The 21805-nt window shown below is 38.2% G+C and overlaps 1 protein-coding gene across 1 annotated transcript; it reads right to left on the reverse strand.

The window, feature by feature from the left end:
• Positions 1 to 1196: 1196 nt before the first annotated feature.
• plpp2a (phospholipid phosphatase 2a) lies at positions 1197 to 20850 on the reverse strand. Its single transcript, XM_038729059.1, has 6 exons — positions 20437 to 20850; positions 4617 to 4768; positions 4238 to 4500; positions 3080 to 3137; positions 2129 to 2305; positions 1197 to 1713 (listed from the first exon to the last, which is right to left on the reverse strand). Exons 1-6 carry the CDS (start codon positions 20495 to 20497, stop codon positions 1564 to 1566), a joined length of 861 nt encoding a protein of 286 aa, XP_038584987.1. The 5' UTR covers positions 20498 to 20850; the 3' UTR covers positions 1197 to 1563.
• Positions 20851 to 21805: the final 955 nt, after the last annotated feature.

A 21805-nucleotide genomic window follows, 5' to 3' on the forward strand; every position in this document is an offset into this window, starting at 1 on the left:
AAACAGGACAAATGAAACAAAAACTATCTCCATGATTACATACTAGTGGGGGTACATGGGAAAATGTTTTGTAATATGGCTTAAGGGACCCTTTATAACTGATGTTGGCATGGTACTGTCACAACACCCCACATAATACCTCTAGCAAGAGGGGGGAAAATATTCACAGCTGATCTAACCAGTGTAATAACTTTGAACTGATTTTTGAAACTACCTCTGACGTGGCCTCACAGCCCCATTACTTTGGCAGTAAAGAGTCCCACAACCGTCAGCAGCAGGTCCAGACATGAAAAGAACTCGGCACAAAAGGACTCCTTTGCATTTCTTCCCACCCCCCCTTCTGTTAGTAAGCACTCATAGACAACATGCTGGCTAATATTTATGGAGAAAAACTACACACAAACTAGCTGAAAGAAGTGATTACATTGTGGGGAGTTTCACAATAGGTTACACATGTTATTAAGAAGGAAGGAAAGGCCCTATGAAGATTTAGTTCAGTTCATGTCAGACTTGCAGTGAAATTGTGGCTCCACAAGAATTTGAGGTACGAGGAAGCTGAAAAAAAAAGTTTGTGGTTTATGGGATGAATGTCTCAGTAACGCCTCCATTCGACTCCATTCCCTTTAGGTGAAATTTGTCTGTGCAATCCAGAAAAATTATTTCCAGCTCAAAAAAATTTGCAGTGACGTCACAGAAAGGCAGTGGTAACATATTCTTGAAAAGCTACACAATTTATTAGATACAGTAGTTAAACATAATAAAAATGTTAGCACTTTACATAATCATGTATATAGTTAAAAGCAGTCCATCATTACACATGCACATCTTCTAAAGACAGTAAAATGTAGAGACATCTGCGAGAGAACAATGGCAGAAGTCTCAAGGACAGGCAGATATAATCTAGCTCCAGTGTAGGTAAAACAAAAGTCTTTTCTGACTGCACTAAGCAACAAAGTGGGAAACATTCAGCCTCCAAGGTTTAGTCATTCCACTCAAGGACAGAAAGTAATCTTTGGGCTGTATTTTTGAAATCTGCAGATCTCTTTTGCAGTCTTTGCTCACTTTAACTTACAGCATAAATTCTCCCCCACAAATCTGAAACTTTTATACACTGTGTGTATGTGTGAATGTGTATGTGTGATATATATATATGTATGTATATGTATATATATATATATATATATATATATATATATATACACATATACACACACATATACATATACACATATACACACACACACACACACACGGCATTGCACACTTGTGTACGCTTGTACACAAACACGCTGCAAATCAATCACACATTTTCATGAACACACACACCCTTACTAAAAGACACAGACGATGGAGCTTCTGTTCCAACAGGTTTTGGGAATCTCTTGGAGTTTTTATGGCTGTACAATTTTTTTGGAAGCCGGCAGAGTGGAGCAGGTCTAGTCTGGATTTCCAGGTAGTGGTTACTGCAGGTTGTTTTGTTTTTCTGTACAAGTCACAGGTCCTTTTGGTTTGCTGTTAGAGTGTAGGCCCAGGATGGTAAAAGTAGCTGCTGCTGCATAGAGCTCATACAGGTCCAGAGTAATTGTAGTGGTTTCCGTGCTGCGAGTCGGGAGGCTGCTGGCTTGGTTTGCGTTCAAGGTGTTCACTCTCAGCTGTGTCTTGTTGTGTGCTGAGAGGGGAGCGCTCCTTGAAGAAGTCAGACACATATCGGACCTTAAAGGACACAAGAAGAGTGAAGAAAAAAAAATAAAAATGTGCTTGTTGTTATGTTACTTACTGTATTGGCCAACAGCTTTCAAAAGGGGACTGATGGAAGTTAATTGATATACACTATAAACTTCTACGCTGTTTGATAATTTTCCATCTTGTGTTAACCTTGTTAACTCATGTATCATGGAACTCACAAATACAAGTATTGCACTTGGTTGGTTGTTGTGGGGCAACTTCCTGCTGATTAATTAATTAGTTAGGTGCATATATATATATATATATATCATTTTTTGAGCTGCAGTAGTAGTAATAAACACCCTGCAACCCCAGGGGCTTTAAAACAACTGCAACCTTTTCAACAAATTTCAATATTGAAATCTGTCTCTTTCTGTACAAAGAAACACACTGTTGAACTCACAGTGAGCACGGCGATGAGAGCTCCCTGCAGTAGCCCCAGCAGTACATCACTCCAGTGATGTTTGTAGTCAGACACGCGCGTATATCCGACATACAGAGAAAACGCCACCAGGAAGAACTGTATGGTTGGTCGAACCAGTCGTGTCCACTTGCCCTGCATCCGGGCTTGGATGTAAAGCTGCACACACACAAACACATTCTTGTTTAAAATGAACTGGTGCCTGAATTAAAACTGTATCTGTAGAATCTGAGCCAGTCCAGTGTTAACAGTTTTTTGTATATCTCATATGCTTTATATTTTTCATGAGCTTCCTTTTCTCATTGGAAACCATATTTTATTGTTCAAAAAGACATTTCAGTTTTGGTATGTACAAAAACCCCTTTTAGGTTTGTTTTTTAAAAACATTTAAATCAACTGAAACTGAACCGCAAACTCACCTGAAACTAGCCAAAAAGGTATTTACCCTAAAATAAACCTTCTTCCAAATCCCAAATTTTACCTACATTTAACAAAACAAAGAATTATGTATCATATGAGAAATATTTCAAATTATTTGTTTTTATAAAAAATAATGTCTCATCTCTCTCTCTCTTTTCATTTAAAATGTCATCATAAAAATTATGAGTTATGAGAATATACAGTCTTGTATTAATTCTCATGATGGAGAAGATGTCTTTTGGCCCAGTACTCCACAGAAAGGTCAGAGGTCGGGCTCGGGTACAGAACAGGGCTGTATATAAAAGTGGCTTGCAGTATCTCACTCCTGAACACTCCAACAGGGATTAAACTGTTGAATGTGTAATCTCTCGGCCATTGTGCAGTGTGTAGTATTACAACAATAAAGGTTTTCAAACAGCAGCCGTGTGTCTGTTGACCAAGCCCGTCCTGTTCAGTCTTTGGTAAACAGTCATTTCACAGCCACAGAAATTCTCACACAACAACAACACTCACCGACAGAAAGAGCATGCAGTACATCCCAAAGGATGAGTGGCCAGAGTAGAACGATAACCTGAGGAGCAAAACGGCAAGAGAACACAATTAATGTACAAATCCACTCATTTTTTTATCTGTGATTTTCAATAAATATGATAAAGTGACGAAGAGTAAGGATTAGAGTCAGACTCAATTATTGTCCACCTGCCCATATGCACCTTGACCCATATAGTACGTTATAAATGGATTACATATTTCTAACTGAACCAATACACCAACCTAAATGATTCCAACTGGACATTTTGATTTCATTATATTTTATTTTACAATGGTCCAAACCCAGCCATACTGACAAAACTAAATGTGTTTAATGCTGAACAATTACTGGTTCTTAAATTTGAAGATTAGCTTTTTTTTCTTTTTTTTTTTTTCTATATCATGCCACTGTAGATTGAAAGTTTTTGGGAACTGACCGGGAGTCAAAATAAGCAATTTTAATACTTCACTTTGGGCACTCGTGACAGACATTATTAGAAAAATTTTATCAACATAAAGCAATAAATGTCATAACCAAGCCAGTTGATGTTCACTGTTCTGCTGCAACAGTGAGATTAAGTTCAGAAAGTAAGTATGGAAAATAAAATAAAAACATCATAATCTATTTTAAGACTTGCAGATAATCACATTTCCTCATGATATCTACTCTCATGTCAGTTTCAATCCAAAATTCTTTTATACATCAAGCAAATAGCAGTTTTTTGATTTCCAGCTCCTAAAATGAGAGGATTTGCTGCTTTTACGTGGTTTACAGAATTCATCCATCCATCCATCGTCAACCGCTTATCCTGCATACAGGGTCGCGTGGGGGGTTTACAGAATTGAAAATTTTAATTTAGGGGGGTTTCAGACTGTCAAACAAACTTGTGATTAACTAGATAATATAAATATATCAAGTTATATAACATAAAATGTCAGATTTTCCCACTTATTTCTGGGTTGACAACAGTTCATTTTAATGACTTAAAGTGGTTATCAGTTGAAATATCAGAAACTTGAAACATGTCACTGTGTTTAAAAGCTGTACCTCCTATAATAATAATAATAATAATAATAATAATAATAATAATAATAATAATAATTTATTAAGGACAGTGAGAGAGTGTTGAGTAACTCCACCTGGATTCAGTCACATTGCGATGGTTGCCTGTGCAGTTGATCTGCAGCATGTATCCATTGCAGGTGACTGGGGCGCACACAGCTAAGAAGTTCGGACGGGGACGACCTATGGTGAACTTGGCCAGGTCGGTCAGTGATTGGCTGACGGCTCCTCCAAACACGAAGGTGCCCACCACCTTATAAAGAGCTGACAGGTACTGGTTGAACTGGGAGTTTGAGCGCAGACGCTTTGTGTGCACAAGATAGGCTTCTCCAGTGGTGATCTGTGGAGTGGATAGAAGAGCCATAATGACGAGTATTTGGTAATGGTCTGTAGAGGAAAATAATCTTTTTTATCAATGTGTACACTGCTCAGAGGGACACAATGTTCAGGACTCACAATGACGATGGAGCAGATGATGGTAACGGCAGCCATGGTTCCATGGGAGATGGTGTCTCTCCTGTATGGATAGCTGATGCTCTCATCATTGCAGTAGATTCCTCTTTGGTATGGACTGAACATCAGCGTCAGGATGGCTGAGGGCAAAGCCGCTGGAGGAACAAGAGACGACAGTCTGTCCTCTGTATTATGAGCACAAAATCCACTCTATGGCTAAAGAAAGTATGAAATTAAAATACAATGGCCTAAATCAGATCAATCAGATTCCCACTACATTTGTTATTCAATCTTTAAAAATGTTGATATATTTTCAATCTGCACCTCGACCTAGACCTCTTTCAAATTCAGTTAGTTATAAACTATCAGGGATGTGTGTACCAGGTACTGTATGATGAAACATTTTAAAATGACCTATATTACAATGAAAAGTTTCCTGGATCTGCATCTTTTCCCATCAAATTTAAATTTGTTTGTGAGGTTACTGAGATATCCTATGAACAAAAAGAAACAAACCACAAATAAAAACACACTACAGATGATATCACAAGAAAATAGCTTACACGGAAAGCACAAGCATAACCAAAAATAAAACAATGCATTTAAAATGTATCTGCAATAACAGCACAAACGCAAATTAGAGGTAACTGTAACCTGGACTTGTGTTAGTGTGATCAGTGTTACTAGAGATCGTTTTCTATTTAAAGTAGAAGACTTCAGAGTTGAGCAACTGTAATTGAGGCATTGAAACAGTATAGTCTTTGGGAGCCACACTGTGTTGTTAAGAGCTGAAGAGCAGCTTCAAACCTTCAGCTGTGCGTTGACAAGTGAGGTGCAGCTCAGGAAACAGCTAAGAACACACTGGTGGACTCACCTTTGGCTTTGGGCAGAAGGCCCGACTCTGCCAAGTAAATGAATTTGTCATCAGTAGAGCTCAGTGGCAACAATTTCACCTCTATGGGGGGAACCACATGTTTCCATGGATATACGCAGGACAGGACAGCCATAACCTTTGACATTGGAGCACCGTTTACACAGTGAAGGGCCTGGGAGCTGAGGATTGAACTAGGACACACACTGGCTTACATACAAAGATGTGCACCACTGCATGCAGAAAGGCTCATACACACATATAAAAAAGGGGGCCTATAACCTACAGAGGTTTTTAAAGGCTGTAATGACAATGTTTGCTTGGGTACGACAGACAGACATTTTGGTTTTTCAGCTTTGCTGCAAGTGCAAACAAAAGACACACTTAAGAGTGACACAGCAGAAGCACATAAACCTGTCTCTTAAATCTGAGTGGGGACAATAGTCCAATCTACAACGCTGATGTCATGAACCCTCTAAAGTAAGACTCTTAAATTGTTTTCCTGTTTTCAAGAACTCCGAGGTGGAAGAAGTAGGGGAGACCGGGCATGGTTGTAACGTGGGGAGAGTTTTAACAACACCAATTCCACCAATTAGAGATAAGATAGGAGTCATGAGATCATTTCAGTATTTTCCTACATCCTTCCCAATCAGGTATGGTGGCTGTCAAGGCAGGAAATAGTTACATTCAGCATATTTAGAGAAAATATTGCAGATAAAACATCATGGGGATTATATTTTGTTTTATTAATCTTAATCTGCAAAGAAATTAGTAACTAAAGTTATCAAAATAAAAGTAAAAAGTTTAATATTTGCCTCTGAGATGTAGTGGAGTCAAAGTATAAAGTAGCACAAAGTGGCAATACTCAAGTACAAGTACCTCAGAATTGTACTTGTAAATGTACTTGTGAGTAATGGAAGTAGTTTGTTAGGGTAATGCCATCAGAGTCGCTCTCTGCTAACAGATTGCTTCCTTCCTGCAGAGTGTGTAACTGTCGCTCTGACAGGCAGAACTAAATGAAACCACATGAAGACACACAGACACACAAACACAGAAAGGAAAACAAGTTCCAGACAGGTAATTTTAGGAAGGTAATTCCAACACGATGTCATGTGTACTAATGTGGATGTCTACAGGTCAGGCATGTGAGGTCATAGACGCCGTGGTAGCCCGTCAGGTGTGAACATTTACAGCAAGTGTTTTCTCTTCTCTGCTTCCTGCTACATGCAAGATAATTACACTGAAAGTATTAATAAACTTTGCTGAATGGTGAATGCAGACTCTCGAAGGAGGACATTTGATAATGGACATACGAAGGAAAGAAAGAGCTCAAGAAAGTACCCAAAACACAAAAAGTGAAGGGCTTTCTTGCATGAAAAGAAAGACTCAATCACCTCTTAAACTCTTGATTTTACCTTTACATGTCGTGTCAGACTTCAAATGAAAAAAACAAACAGTCCGTCTCTTAATACTTTCTGATAAACATACGGCCCCAAGCCCATTGTTGCCCACTGCTGAAGAGGTGGACCTTTGAAAACTAGCTGTTTATCACCACACACAGAGCTTTGGCAACTTCACTTCAAAAATCTGAGTAGCTGACACACAGCACAAACATAAAAAACATCGTAATGAAGGAATAGATCACATAGTGTGGCTCATTTATGTGTTCTTAATATTTTTTGGGACAACAATGGAGCTCTATGGAGTAATCAGGTAAATCAGGTTTTTTCTACACTGCTCAAATTATTGTTGGTTTTAGGCTTTTTTATTGGGATTTGTTGACAATAAGAAAAATAAAGACAATCACCAGATGTGTCCTTTAACATGTTCACGAGCTACAAAGCTTCATAACAAGGAACAAAGCTTGTGCACTTTAATCCTCCGAGGCCGAGAATGGAGACAGAATTTAAAGGATATCTGTTGAAAAACATCCTTATATCTAGGAAAACATGAACTACTGTAGGGAGCCTAGTGGCCTAATATTACCAAAATATTTAAGGAAAAAGTCCATAAAAAAACTTAAAAGGTTTATCAAATCTGTGAGGCATTTAAGAGAAAGTGCCTGAAAATATTAAAATAATTAAGCACACAAGGAATTCTGGGAGGATCATATAAATCATAAGCCGTTTGTGAAGTAACTAGTTTTTCTGGCCAGTTGGGGGCAGCAGAAACAAGTTGTGGACACTACATGGATATGTCATCACTTTTTATGTTGCTTTGGCAAACTTGTTGGAAAACAGGTGCCTATTTACATATCCAACAGATACAGAGCAGCATTATCATTCATTTGTAGTCCACCTGATGAATATGAACTCTGAGGGAAGTACTGTGTGATTTTGCTGCTAAATGCTCCTCTATATTCACCAGTTAGTTGCAAACTGTTTGGTGCTGAGCAAGCAGCGTACACTGGGTTCTTACAGCTTTTCCAGTGACAACAGCTTCTTGCTGCAGCCAAAAATGATGCTCTGAGATCAGTGAGAATGAAGTGAAGTAGCAGACAGCTAAACAATGAGCTCAAACTCGCTACAAAGCTGCAGATTCAGATGATAATACACTATAGGATCATCACTACGACGCCTTTCACCTCATAGATTGTTTTCACATTGTCATTTGATTTGATACTATAAAAATATATATTAAATATAGCCGCTTCAAACATCTTCACAGCTTTGTGTATTCCCTGGTGTGTTGCTCTGTATGCGACAAAGAGTGCTTTCTCTATATTTACAATATTAGCAACACCTGTACAATGAAATGCAGTCCAATTAAAAAAAAAAAAACTAACTACAAGACAGGCCATATTTAATGGTGTTGTTGTGCTAAAAATGCATTATATTTTACAGTTGTCTTTGTTATTGTGTGCATACATGTTGCTTTGCATGTCTCTTTAAGCACCTATCAGTTTGCCCCACCCAGGAGTTTGCCACTACACACTGCCTGAGAAACACACACACACACACACACACACTAATGTAAAATTTGTTCCATTTTCTGAACAAGTGCCACTAATGATCTTTGATGACAAGCAGTTTCCTCATTAAAGAGAATTTATTTATATTAAAAGGAAGCCCTTCCTTTACTCGTCACATCTCGAGAGTTGATTATTCCAGCAGGTCAAGCATATGCTCAGCGTCTCTTTGGTGTGAGGCCCAACCATTGTTTATTCTGCAGGGTGCAAGGATAACATTTAGATAAGAGACTGTGTGTTTGACACAAGTCTCTGGAGGGTACACACTGCCAGGGTGGAGATGTGAGTGGACAGAGTTGGGCAATGGCCATCAAAACACACACACACACACACACACACACACACACACACGCTTATTCAACAGAATTAGTGAGGAAGTCAATTCCCCTTCGTATCAAACATGCTCCACCAGTCTCTGGGAGCGGAGTCCATGGGAGTTGCTATTATCTGAGTGGGACTGACTTGACGGTTTTTATCTGCTTTATTATTTCAGAAGGCCTGGTATGTTTTTAAAAGCCTGTACCGGTGGGGCGGCCGAGAGGTTAGGTCAAGCTGAGGGGAGAGATGTTCATTCCCCCAATTTACTCCCAAAAAAAATTAAAAAACAAGACTGCAGTCTTTCCTTTCCTTTCAAGAGGTGAACTTACTCAAACTCTCCTTTATCAAGCTGTTCATGTAGCAGAACCAAAAAGAGAATTTCACTGCTTGCCATAAACTAAGACATGCTATCATGTATGAAAATGTCTTTGCTTTTTCTAGATATTTAGGTGATATCTTTTGCGTAACTATTTGTTCTGTGTATTAGTTTGTGTGCATGCTTTACCCATGTTTTGCGATATGAATACATAATGAAGCTCACCATTGTGAGATGCATTACTGGGAAATAACTGTATTGTAATGAGTGTACTTAAAGGAACAATTTGACAGTTTGAAGAAGACTGATCCTCTCACTCTCAAGTCTGTATGGTAATTACAGAGCTGGAGTCAGGACGTGGTTAGCCTGGCTTAGCTTAAAGACTAAAGGCAGGGGAAAACATCTAGACTGGCTCTGTCTTAAGCACAGAAATACACCTAGCAACATCTCTATTGCCATCTGCTTTACATTAAGTATATTTTTTGTTTAAAGATAAACATGTATGTATAAATCTGCCCAGGACTATCTGTTTTCAGTAACTAGTTGTTTTCATTCCATTTACTGTAGTACTATGTCTTAATTCTATTATTTACTTGAATTTTATGGTATACAACAAAAATGTTCATTCCAGTAATAAAAAGGTGATTAGTAGTGGAAACCAGTATTCCCCATCTCTCATGCCTTTTAGCAGAAGCTGAACCCGAAAGACAATTAGCCTAGCTTAGACTGGAAGCAGGGGGAAACAGCTAGCCTTGTCGTGTTACATTGTTGTCTTATTTGTTTAACCTGTTTTTGGTGAACAACAGTCAGGTGCAGTGACATTCCCGAGTCTTGTCATCACAGTGGGGTTGCCATGCCATGTCAACTTTTTTTCCACTTCAAAAAGGAAACCCAGCACACCGCAGGTACGAGCGACGGTGAACTAAAATCTTACAATGCTTACAATATCCTCACTTATTTAAATAATGTCATCAGTCTGTGGATGATAAATCAAATTCATTCCACCAGTTGACAGTGCCTCATACCACACAACAACTTCTGTAGTCAGAGGTCACCAAGTATTCTAGAGCAAAATGCAGCACACAACAGCCGACCATCAAAACGCTCAAACACAGACCCACACAATGCTGAACCAGAACCAAAGACACAACCATAAAATACAGGCTGCATTATCATCTCTAATTCTTAATTCTTATAATTTTAAGTTTAAAGTTTCAACTTAATCTTTTTTATTAAATGTATCCTTTCCTCTTGCTTGTGTTTAATGTGAATACAATGTTCAACAAAGCAGTAGTCATACATTGTTGGGGAATTGTTGGATCTCTTTCCTGCTCTATATAAAAAGTGCAATGAAATGACTTTTGTTATGAATTGGCTCTACTGAAAACATTTGAAATAACAAATCTGAATTTTAACATTTATCTCGGTAGGTAAAACATATGACTGTTTATTGTAAAAATACTCTATATTTAAATTAAATAATAAACTCTATATTGATGTCAAAATGTATCTCTAGAATAACTAATCCTCTATTTCACTGCTCATGCCTAAGCACCAACGTTAGCTGACAATTAGATAAAATATGGATATAGTGGTAATGAAATGATATGATGGGCTATCAGCTAGCTAACATCAGGTGGCTCATTTAAAGTAAAAGAAATGCTAATTATGAAACTCTGAAGGTAGGAAAGTTAAGTTTATTAAAGCAGCTAGATAGCTAACTACCGACATTACCTTACAGTATCTCCACCAGCGTGTGGCGGACTGGACTGGAGCAGCTGCGCTGCGAGAATGTGGGTAGACAATGACAACTAAAGTCAAAGTTAGGAAACGGTATGGTCCATTTGTGCGGTGTCTGAAATCATATTTTAAGATTCTTGAATACAGTATAAGGCATGAATATGGGAAATATATGTAATAATTGCAATAATAATAATGGGTCAGACCCCCCCAATCCCCCCCGTAATTCGGACATTATGCTAAAATAGGCTAATCTAGCTCTGTACTAAATTAAAAGAATCATATTGATCCTTTTCTACCTCTCTGGAAGAAAGTGAATAAGTATGTTTCCCAAAATGAACACTCTTCAGGCACTTATACAAAACTTAGTTACTGCTTGCTTTGCAGATTTGGAGATTTTACTTTGAACATGAGGTTTAAAAAAAGGTTAGTCTTGTATCTCCAAAATATCAACATTTCAGGAACTTTAAAAAACAGCTTTATTGCACCTTAGTGACAAAATACATTTTTGACATGATGGCTGAGTTTTAGAGGATATTCTCAACCTCAACCTTTCCTTTCTTATAACATGCTTGCTTCCTTCCTCCCTAACTTTTTTTGGTACATTTTACTGCCGATGCCTGTTGTATAACTAGGTACAACTTTGCCTTGGTATTTTTACTCACAGTAAAGCATTTGGTTCCTTTGGTGGACTGCTTGTATCATCCTACGCTGACATTTTACATGTGGCTGTTGAGTTTTTTTCTCTCCTTCTCTCTAAGAGCTGCAAACAATGTGGAAACTAGTTTCAACCACTCTTTCAAAAGAGGCACACACAAAGGCTCTGCTACGTTTTTGTCTTCTGTAACAAGACGTCCTTAGGAGAGATAAAAAAAAAAGGAAGAAGGGAAAGTATTGTTTTACGCTTTCACAATCTCCTCTAGCAAGAGCGCACCCCTGATTCCACTTTGAGAAAATAAACATGATGGAATTTGGGATCAGACACAAGTACAACTTCCCCTTTACCCAGCGGGAAGTGGGAAGTGTTCCTGTTATTCAGCCCCCAACATGAGCAGCTCAGCCCCATGAATAACTGAGACTTCATCAGGAAACAGAAACATTTAACAGTGTTGTAGGTGAACATTTGTTTGAGGCCTGCATGTCAATTCTCAACAGAAGGCCGTGAGATATGTGCATCTGCTCGGCGACCTCGCAGTTTATTAGCTAACGGGGAGTCATGACCGGTGTTCCACATCACACTGAGGTGCCCAGAAAAACAGTATTTTACTTGTGAAGATCCTTCTTTGCTTTATTTTGACTATATCTTTAGTTTTAGACACTCATTGCTGTGGGATTTCTGCACTACATCTTCCAGTTATACTGTATGTATTGTTCATGTTTTTGGAAGGTTAATCAGCTACTAAATATAGGAAAACTGTTGTTGGAAAGAAAGTGCATCATTTCCTGTCAGACCAGATTTTTTTCCGGGGAAAGTCCTACACAACGCTGAATGGCACAAATCTAAATCTTGGTTTACCAAAAAAGTGAAAAACCTGTATCAAAAAGTTTGAATGTCACTACTTTAACCCCTTCAGTTTTGAATTTGTACACCGAAAAAACATTGTTTAAAAAGGTATTCATGATTTTTCTGCCATGTATGTGCTAACTATGCACATGGGTAGGCCTACAATGTGCTATTTACTTAAGTTGTTTTAAACCTGTCATAGGTGATTTATGGGCACTTTGCGCCAGCAGAAACAAACTATAAAACACCACATTGACATGGTTTCATCTTAAAAAGTTGATAAAAGTGAACAAACACCTATTGCAGATATAGAGCAACATTTGGATTTGTTTCCACCTGACAAATGTTAGTCCCACTTTCACATTCTTTTTAACTCCATTTTGGTCTCCAATAACTCCTGATGTAAATATCTCCACTATGTTCACCAGCTAGTTAACTTTGTCTGTCTGCTTTTTGGTGCTGAGCAGGTAGCCTATCTTTAAGTGGATCCATTGAGATTAACGTTCCATTTGGACAAGATCCTGTGTTCTCTAGATTTAAGAAATCTAGAAATTAAATTTTAACATAATTTATTATGTTACTATATTTCCAGTTCAAGAAAGTATGGTCTGCATGTATATAAATGAACAGAAACCTCTCTACTTCCTTGTCTGGCCTTGTGTCATGCATTACTCTTTTACCTGCCAACTTATACTGTATGTCAAAACACTGTCACTGCCTGAGACCAAAGAATATGTGATGTCCAATTACAATGGACAGTGAAGGGGTTAAACAGTAATACTACACACTCTTTGTGTTGGATTGCATCCCTGTGCAACTGAATTGTCTTGCCAAGGAGGATATAGTAAACAGTATACCTCATGTGCCAAATGTGTTGAACAGCAAATTTCAGCGACATTGTTGGTGTGAATCCAGATGCCGTCATTTTTTATGGTTTCTTAACATTGTGACTCAGTTTCCCAAAAAGTTCTACTTCTCATTAAAGTACTGTGCTTGAATGAGAAATAATTGCATCATGTTCAAGCTGTCGATAATTAAAAACAATACATACTACAGACTTCTGAAGTTCATATCTTACTGAAGTGTGAACAGTGAAAAACTAACTTTGACCTTTAACAGAAATAATTCTTCCTCTCACATGAAACCACAACAGCAGTGACAAGACCTTCTGAAACCCCTGTGGACAATAAATTTAACTACACACACACACACACACACACACACACACACACACTATGGGTACAGTAACAACACATTGCTGTGTTTTACAGGAAGCTAGCCCACAGAAATACACACATACATGGGGCCACTTCATTGACTTCATTTGACCCCCAACAGTCTCTACCTCATTTTTTGTCCCGACAGTGACATGAGTACATCACTTAGTGTGCAGTAAAGTCCCCACCGGGATAAAAAAAAACATGAACACACACACACACACACACACACACACACACACACACTATCTGCTTCTGCCAAATATGTGTCAGAGTCAAGTGGGAAGTGTTTACTTCTGCTCCCTGACATTTTTGTGTGAAAATCAGAGGAGTGTGTGTGTGTGTGTGTGTGTGTGTGTGTGTGTGTGTGTGTGTGTGTGTGTGTGTGTGTGTGTGTGTGTGTGTGTGTGTCAATGAAATGGTTGGAAGAGCATCTCACACATGTCAGCAAAATGTTAAAATGGCACATCTAACATTTTGCAGCTATTGTCAGTGTCACTGCACCTCAACAGTTATGTTACAAAACACTTCAGTTCAATCCTAAATCTTGTAATAAATTATAAAAGAGTGAGGATGTATTCATAACTACACAAGCAAAAAAACCCTCTAATTTCCTTAATGCTGATTCTCACATAGTTTTTTTATTTTATGTCATCAGTTACCAGTGCCAAATGACTCTATACATACTTTTACAACTTCTTTGATATTTCATTAATGATTGAATTTATTTTTAAAGCAAAAAATAGAATCATTTTATTAATCTATGGGTTTTGGACCATTGGTTTTACAAACCAAGACATTTTATCACCTTGGACCTTGTGATGGGCGTTTTACTATTTCCTGACCCTCTATATGGACAAAGCATTTAATTAAATCATGCAACACTTTCCATGATAGGTATTCTTACTATGCAACAGTAGATTTATATAAAAGATTCACACTAATAACACGTACAAAGAAGACACTAATAACATGTACAAATTTAAAACAACTGTTATTCTTCACTGTCATTTACCACTTATTTTCCCCTTTTATTTACTCTGGTTCCCATTAACAGACACTTTATAACTGTCTCATCCAACTTTCTCCTGCACCAACAACCTGTTTTAGCCAGAAATACATGAAATTCAGAAGCACGTTGCTTTTAAAATGCCTTATTTTATCATCAACACGTATAATCCAGAAAATTAACTAATAACATTAACATTATGTGAAACATAACTTCTTAATGCTAAAATAAATAATTAATGCTTAAAGGCAAAGTGAGGACATTGAGATAAACAGTGCTATTGCAGATTTTCCTACTGATCAGGATATAACTGTTAACACTGAGTTGTATATGTATATATGTTAAAGTGAGTTGTTCAAAGCTCACAAAATAGGTAGTGAACTGTCAAAAATCATTTGACTGACATGTGATTTTTCAGAATGACCGGTAGTTGCTTTTAAGTTTAAGAGGTTGCTGACCTGCACCTCTGAGTTTGTTTCCTGACACCGAACATGGGAAAAAAATTTAGCTGTGAACACATTATATGGTTCCTTTTATCCTGCCCATTAACCACATGAGTGCTACAAATGAAGTGAAATTACTGGAACCATCAATGGTAAATCCAATTTGTCTGAACATGCTACTCCATGTGAGAGTTACTGGCATCATTATTAAACAAACACTCCGGAGCAGATATGGCGCCTTAACTGAATCAAAACGGAACTACCACAGTCATAGAGATTAATTAAATAGTGATTGTGAAAAGAATATAGTGACCTCTGTGTAGTTTAAAAGTGCAGCACCAGCTGGCCTCGGTCTTGCTGACAGGCAGCCGGAAAGACTGCAGCTCTTCAGTGTCTCATAATGTACAAACACCATTAAAACTGAGACAAACCCTGATTAAAACAGTGTCAAAGCTGAAAGCAATGAGTTCAGACTGTTTCTTCAGATTTGTTCAGCTTTGTGAAGTAAACAACTGAGAACAGAAGGTTTTTAATGAATAATGATTGTTAAAAGAATACATATGCTTTTTCGCTTTTATTCCACTACCACTGACATCTCTGTTAGCTAAATATGAAGCTACAGTCAAGAAAAGGTTAGCTTAGCTTAGCACAAAGACCAGAAAGAGCTGCAAACCGTTTGCCAGCCTTATGTACCGGATTATTTATTGGCCAGAGGGCAGAGAAAGTGGTTTCCCTGATTCCAGTCTAAATGCTAGCTACCAGCTTACACCTCCCGGAAAACCATGTGTTATCACACTTTTTTGTAAGACTTAAATTACATTAATTTGTTAATTAGTGGAATTTATAGATTTTGTTACTTTCAGGAAGAGCTTGGCTAGCTGTTTCCCTCTTATCCCAGTCTTTATGCTAAACTAAGCTAAGCTAACCAGCTTAAGTCCACCAAAGGAACTATACCCCAGAACTAGGACTCACTGAGTTTCCGATGAAGGGACCAAGGTCTAAATTTAGTTCTAGGGTAAGGTGACCAGATTTCTGAAACGAAAACCACAGACATTTTTGGTTTGGTGGTCAGTATGTCATTAAAAAATATGTTATTATGAAATAGAAAAGGGGGACAATTTCGGTTTTATAATCTGTCAAATATAATTCTTCTGAATGAATGATGCATTTTGAGGCAGAAACTTCCTTTCAGTCAATAAGTAGAGGCTGCAATTACTTTCTGGCAAGTAGAATACTGCACTTTACGTGTGTGTTTGCCCATTTAAAAGGTATTTCAACAGGTAAAAAGGACTGGATTGGTTGGTACACAGCATGTTAAATAAGTCATAAGGATAATTGCAAAAGAGATCTTGTCTTTAGTTTATATATAACTGAGCAGTAAGTCATGTTAATTATAGGCTACATTCGTTTTCCAAATATGAACAAGGATATTAGACATAGGCCTGCCAAACACATAATCTATCAGCAACTACAGGCTTCAATTATTGCCTATAATCACGTAAATGTCATGCTTGGTTACGATAAACTGCAAACACTTCACTTCACTTTTGTGAACACAATTGTGATTATTCTATTAAAAGAAACGTTAAAAGTAGGCCTATCTCAAAGACATATCTTAGCTATTACCACGGACAAGTGATGTTTATTAGCATGTTATGTCTGTTTGATTCAGATAAAAGCAGCTGCAGACTTAAAGAGACTGGGCGGTACAGCTTTAACATGCTGCACGTGGACAGCAATCAGTTTTCAGCGATCACTTTTTCGGCACTACACCTGTACGCTCTGCTGTCCAGTCTTTCCAGCCACGTAAAATCTGATTTCAGGTCTGTTACCTTATACAGTCTATGAATAACACACAGTTAAAAACGGGGACATTTCCGGGGACAGCTCCAGATGGGGACAGGCCACCAAAACTGGGGACTGGCCCCGGAAAATGGGGACATCTGGTCACCCTATTCTAGGGTATAGTTTTTCATTATATTCCAATCAAATCTGACATTCATTTATAAATTAATATAAAAAACAAACGAGAGTGGTCTCAATCTTCTTATTGAACTCTCCCCTAAAAAAGAACAGAAGCTTATTTTCCAGTCGCTTCCTTTAAACAGGAAACATTAACTTGTATACTGTTGTCTTGTGAAAGTAAATGTATATAATCTGGACAGAGTTCAGATACACTGCGTGTAAGAAAAGATGTAGGCTGGGGGAAAAGTGAAACAATATGAACAGAGTGCCCTGTTCTCATAAAATTTCATTTTAACAATCTTGATGATGTGAAATGTAACAATTATAGAGTACAACAGACTGTCTGCTGGTTGGCATATGTCTGTATAAAAGTGAGGTCTGGGAGTGCAGTACAGTGTGTGTGTGTGTGTGTGTGTGTGTGTGTGTGTGTGTGTGTGTGTGTGTGTACGTTTGCAAGTTGTGCTGTATCTACTGTGTGTAGTGGTAACAAATAATGGCAGGATGGACGTTTGGCTGTAGAGGGGAAGAGGGAGAAATAAAACACTAAGCTGAATCACAGATCTGTTACAATCTGGATACTCAGCACATTCCAGTTGTATCTCTCTCCCTCCCTTCTTCCCTCACCCGCATGCACGCACGAACACACACACATTTCTAAATGAGGGGGGTTCAAACTTGATGATAGTTGACCTCCCAGACACGCACATCACAGCAGATCATTGTTATCTACATGAGAACAAACAAAAGGCAACAAGGGAGTAAAAAAATGAAGATACAAAAATTAAAAGATCAGATATGGAGATGCATTTGTATAGCCTCTTGTTATTGTAAACCTGGTTATGAAAACTTAATGTAAAAGCAGGCAAAGCACAAACATGTTGCGATTAAAATGTCAGAAAGGATGGTTTCGGCTTCTCAAATGTTAAGATTCGGTGCTTTTCCTTGTCGTAAATTATAGTAAACTGAATATCTCTGAATATCTAGCAAGTAATAAGAATACATAATCAAAACACAGAGTGATCCATACATTATATTGCTATACGTATTCATATTCAGGTGTATTTCTTTTCAAAACCACATTCTTTAAGATCATTAATACTGATTTTCATATGCTAACTTTGTCTATAAAAAAGTACATTATAAGCTCACTCGCCACCGCGGCAGCAGATTTGATCTCTCAGCCACCTCTAAGTGACTCATACAAATTGATTCAGAGCATAACATCTAAAAACTAGTGCTTTCACTTTTTAAATAGTGATAGAGTAACTTTCACCTCTGACTGGCACTTTCACACCCCTGACGCACCATGATTGCGAGATGAAAAAACATGAACTCTACAGCTTCGTCTGCCTAAGAAGTGGAATCTTTAGTTGACAAGACAATAATCATGTAATCGTGTATATGTAATAAAAAAGCTGTGCTCTTAAATGTTGAACAACCACTCAATTTTAAAAGTTCTTTCTGCGTGGTTGCATTTATCCAGACAGGGGAAAGACTGTCTCTTTGACTCTCCTGGCCAACTAGGGAAAAACGTGGCAAATGTTTTTATTAAATCAGCTTAATAATATGTCCATGAAATCCTCATCGGTCCTCACCCTTGTGCCAGTCATTCCCCAGCAAGTTTTTTTACCAATACTTTCTTTCATCGAGTTCTTCCCTAAAAGCCAGTGGTTGAGGAATTATTTAGCCTTCTTTACCCTAGACTTAAGTAAACGTACTAATGCCAAACTGTAAGAATACTCAGTAATCAGGAAAATGTACTTAATCACTTGGCCCCTGTGACTGTTATACTATATTCTTTTATCACACATATATATATATATATATATATATATATATATATATATAGTAACTCTTATTACTCATACATTAAATGTAAAAAGCAGCTGCTGGTTGAAGTGGAGCTCATTTTGAACTTCTCTACTTAGGACTGCAAGTAATGATTATTTTCATTATGGATTAATCTGCTGATTACTCTCCCAATTAATCAGTTGTTTGGTTTGTAAAAATTACTGAGAAATACTCATCACAATAAACCAGAGCCCAAAGTGACACCTACATGATGCATGCACACACACACACACACACCAACGTGGCACTATCTTTGTGGAGACCCGTCATTGACATAATGCATTACACCTTGCCCCTTAACCATCAACAACTACATGAGTAACCTAAACCCTAACCCAATCTAACCTGAAGCCTAAAACCAAGTCTTGACCCTCAAAAAGCCATTTAAACTTGTGTAGTCTAGCATTTTGGTCCCCAAAGCCGTCTGATCCCACAAGTATAGTGGAACCCAGTTTTTTGGACCCCACTAATGAAGTAAGTCCACGAGCCCACACACACGTTTCTTGTTGCCTTAGGGATTTCACTGCAGGCAAGTTCTAGTTTAACCCCATATAGCACCCTTAAAACATCTACAGAAAATGAACTCAGTGAAAAAGGAGCATCCCTGACACCCTCCCCTTTTTTTATCATCTCAAATACAGTCTGTCAGCCTGGTGGTGACAGAAATGTGAGCAGATGTGCACAAGCAGGTGGAAAATGTCAATTCTGTTAATGTGTTCTTGAGTCCAGAGAAAGGCACATTTTCTTCCCTATACAGCATTCACACATACACACCAGAGTCCACACGTGGTCTCCAATTTCCAGAATCAGGATTTTAACTGTCACAGAAAGAGAGATTCAGTGGCAATGATCTTTGCTCTTCCTCCTAATGCTAAGATTAAAAATAAAAACGGCCATGGGGTAAAGGAAGTAAGATACACAAAAAGCATGAATTATTCATGAAAGAAACAAAGAGACAGCCAGAGATGTGCGCACACGTAGTGAAAATGAACTTCTGTGGTGACTTTCACACAACAAACACACAGCCTGTGGGCTGTCAAAACATGACGAATTCAAATTGGCTTCAGCAACTCAGCACTTACACACCAGATAGCGAGATAAGATAGGAAGTGCACTATCTGAACCCAAATGATTTCAGGGAAGATCAACTAAAGTCCCAGCAGCATTGGGAAATACTCTGTTTTGGCTTGTTTGAACAAGATATAGAGTCCAGTGATGACTTGTAATGTTTAATTGTACTACTGACTGTACAATCACTGCCTATGAGTCTTCTATGCATCTGTGTTTGAATCAGAATATTTGGCAAGTTGCGTTATGTTAATGAAGATTTTTAAACAGGTGTCAGTGACTTCTTCTAAACTTATTCAAGACCCACTAAATTAAGTAACATGTGGATTGACTGTTATAAATCTAATAAAGCTTGTGTGTGTACGCTTGTGTGTGTGTGTGTTGGGCAATCCAATGCCTCACCGTCAATAAAAGTTGTTTTTCCCACTTATCACTGGAGTTCTCTATCTGATTCAGAATTACAAGTTAAGGCACAACAGATGCGTTCGAAAGAAAGTCATAATATTTTCAGCCATATTGTCAGGAGGAGAGGAGAACAAGGGTAATCACTCACCGAAAAAGACACAAAGAACATCCACCCCGATCAGAATCAGCTTCTTTCTTTGCTCTGTCATGTTTACTCCGATGCCGCTTCACTTTCATAAATAAATCGTGTTTTTTTAAAGAAAGCAGAGGGCAGAGTTGCAGTCTAAGAAACACCTGGAGTTACTATTGGAAAAGTGCTATCAGGACAAGTAGACCTGCTTGTTCTTCCGGCTCCGCGCCTCTGTGTAGGATTACCTGCCCGCCCTCCAGTCAGTCTGTCTGTACACTGCTCTTTCAGGTGAGCAGGAGGAGTCCTGTCTTTTTATGCATGAGGGACACGTCTGTCTGCACAAACAGCGATCTGAAAGGATTTGTTTTCCCGAAATCCTCTCGGAGGAAAAATCCCTGCTTTCTCTCTATTTTCCCTTTCTCTGCCTTGCCCTCTGGATTTCCAAGCAGTGAAATGAACCACGTGGGTAAATTTTCTGGTAAAGGCATGGCACATCCGTCTCAAAAACTTAATATAGTAGGCCTGTGACAGTATTTTAACAGAGGTCTCAGACTAGTAGGGAAAACTGACATTGACAGACGACAGTCTGTAAGGCTGCTAACACAACTGATTTGGGATTAAAGTATTTACCAAACTTTTCAGATATCACTTTGTTTGTGTCCACATTATGGAAGCCTTTTCTGACCAAAAAAAGAAAACAGATCAGGGTATGGATAATAACTGTGCTGTTATGGCTGTAACGTGGTGTGTTTTTCTGCCTCATATTTGAACTTAAAAAACAAATTTTGACCAATTCATGATTCTGACTTAATATTTCACAGTTTTGACTTTTAAAGTCAAGACATAAAAAGTCACGAGTTTGACTTAAATGCATGTAATAAGTTTGAAAAAGCCCAAAGTCCACCCCAAAGGTACTATCTCTCACAGAAAACACTGCTCCTGAATTGCCCAGCTGGATTGTATTGCAGCTTTACTTCTGTAACACCTGTGACATACCCAGACAGAAAAAAACATACCTCAAAACCCCTTGTGGAAGTTGTGCAATGTTTCAAGTAAACATGTCGTTCAATCCAAAAAATGTTGCAAACAGTTACAAACCATTTTGAGATTGAACTTGCCCCTGGTTTCTGGTTTGTCAGAACCCACTCTACTCTGCTTTTGATTGGCTAGTAGTTCTTAACTAAGAACTGCACATGTGCAACTCTTGGGGCCTTTCCGAAACTGCTTGCTACTCCTTCTACCTACCTGCTTCCACTCCGTTTGTGCGTTCAATGCGGAGGGTCCACCACCTTGAGTGCCATCCGAAACCAGTGAGGGCATAGTAGTAGTGGGTTGTTAAACTCTCCAATGCCTATTGAGCACCAATGCCGGCTTGTTGAAGGTGTGT

The sequence above is a fragment of the Micropterus salmoides genome, unplaced genomic scaffold (assembly GCF_014851395.1).
Source record: "Micropterus salmoides isolate LMB-PRFRI ecotype aquatic unplaced genomic scaffold, ASM1485139v1 Ms_hic_scaffold_19, whole genome shotgun sequence".
Taxonomy (NCBI): Eukaryota; Metazoa; Chordata; class Actinopteri; order Centrarchiformes; family Centrarchidae; genus Micropterus; species Micropterus salmoides.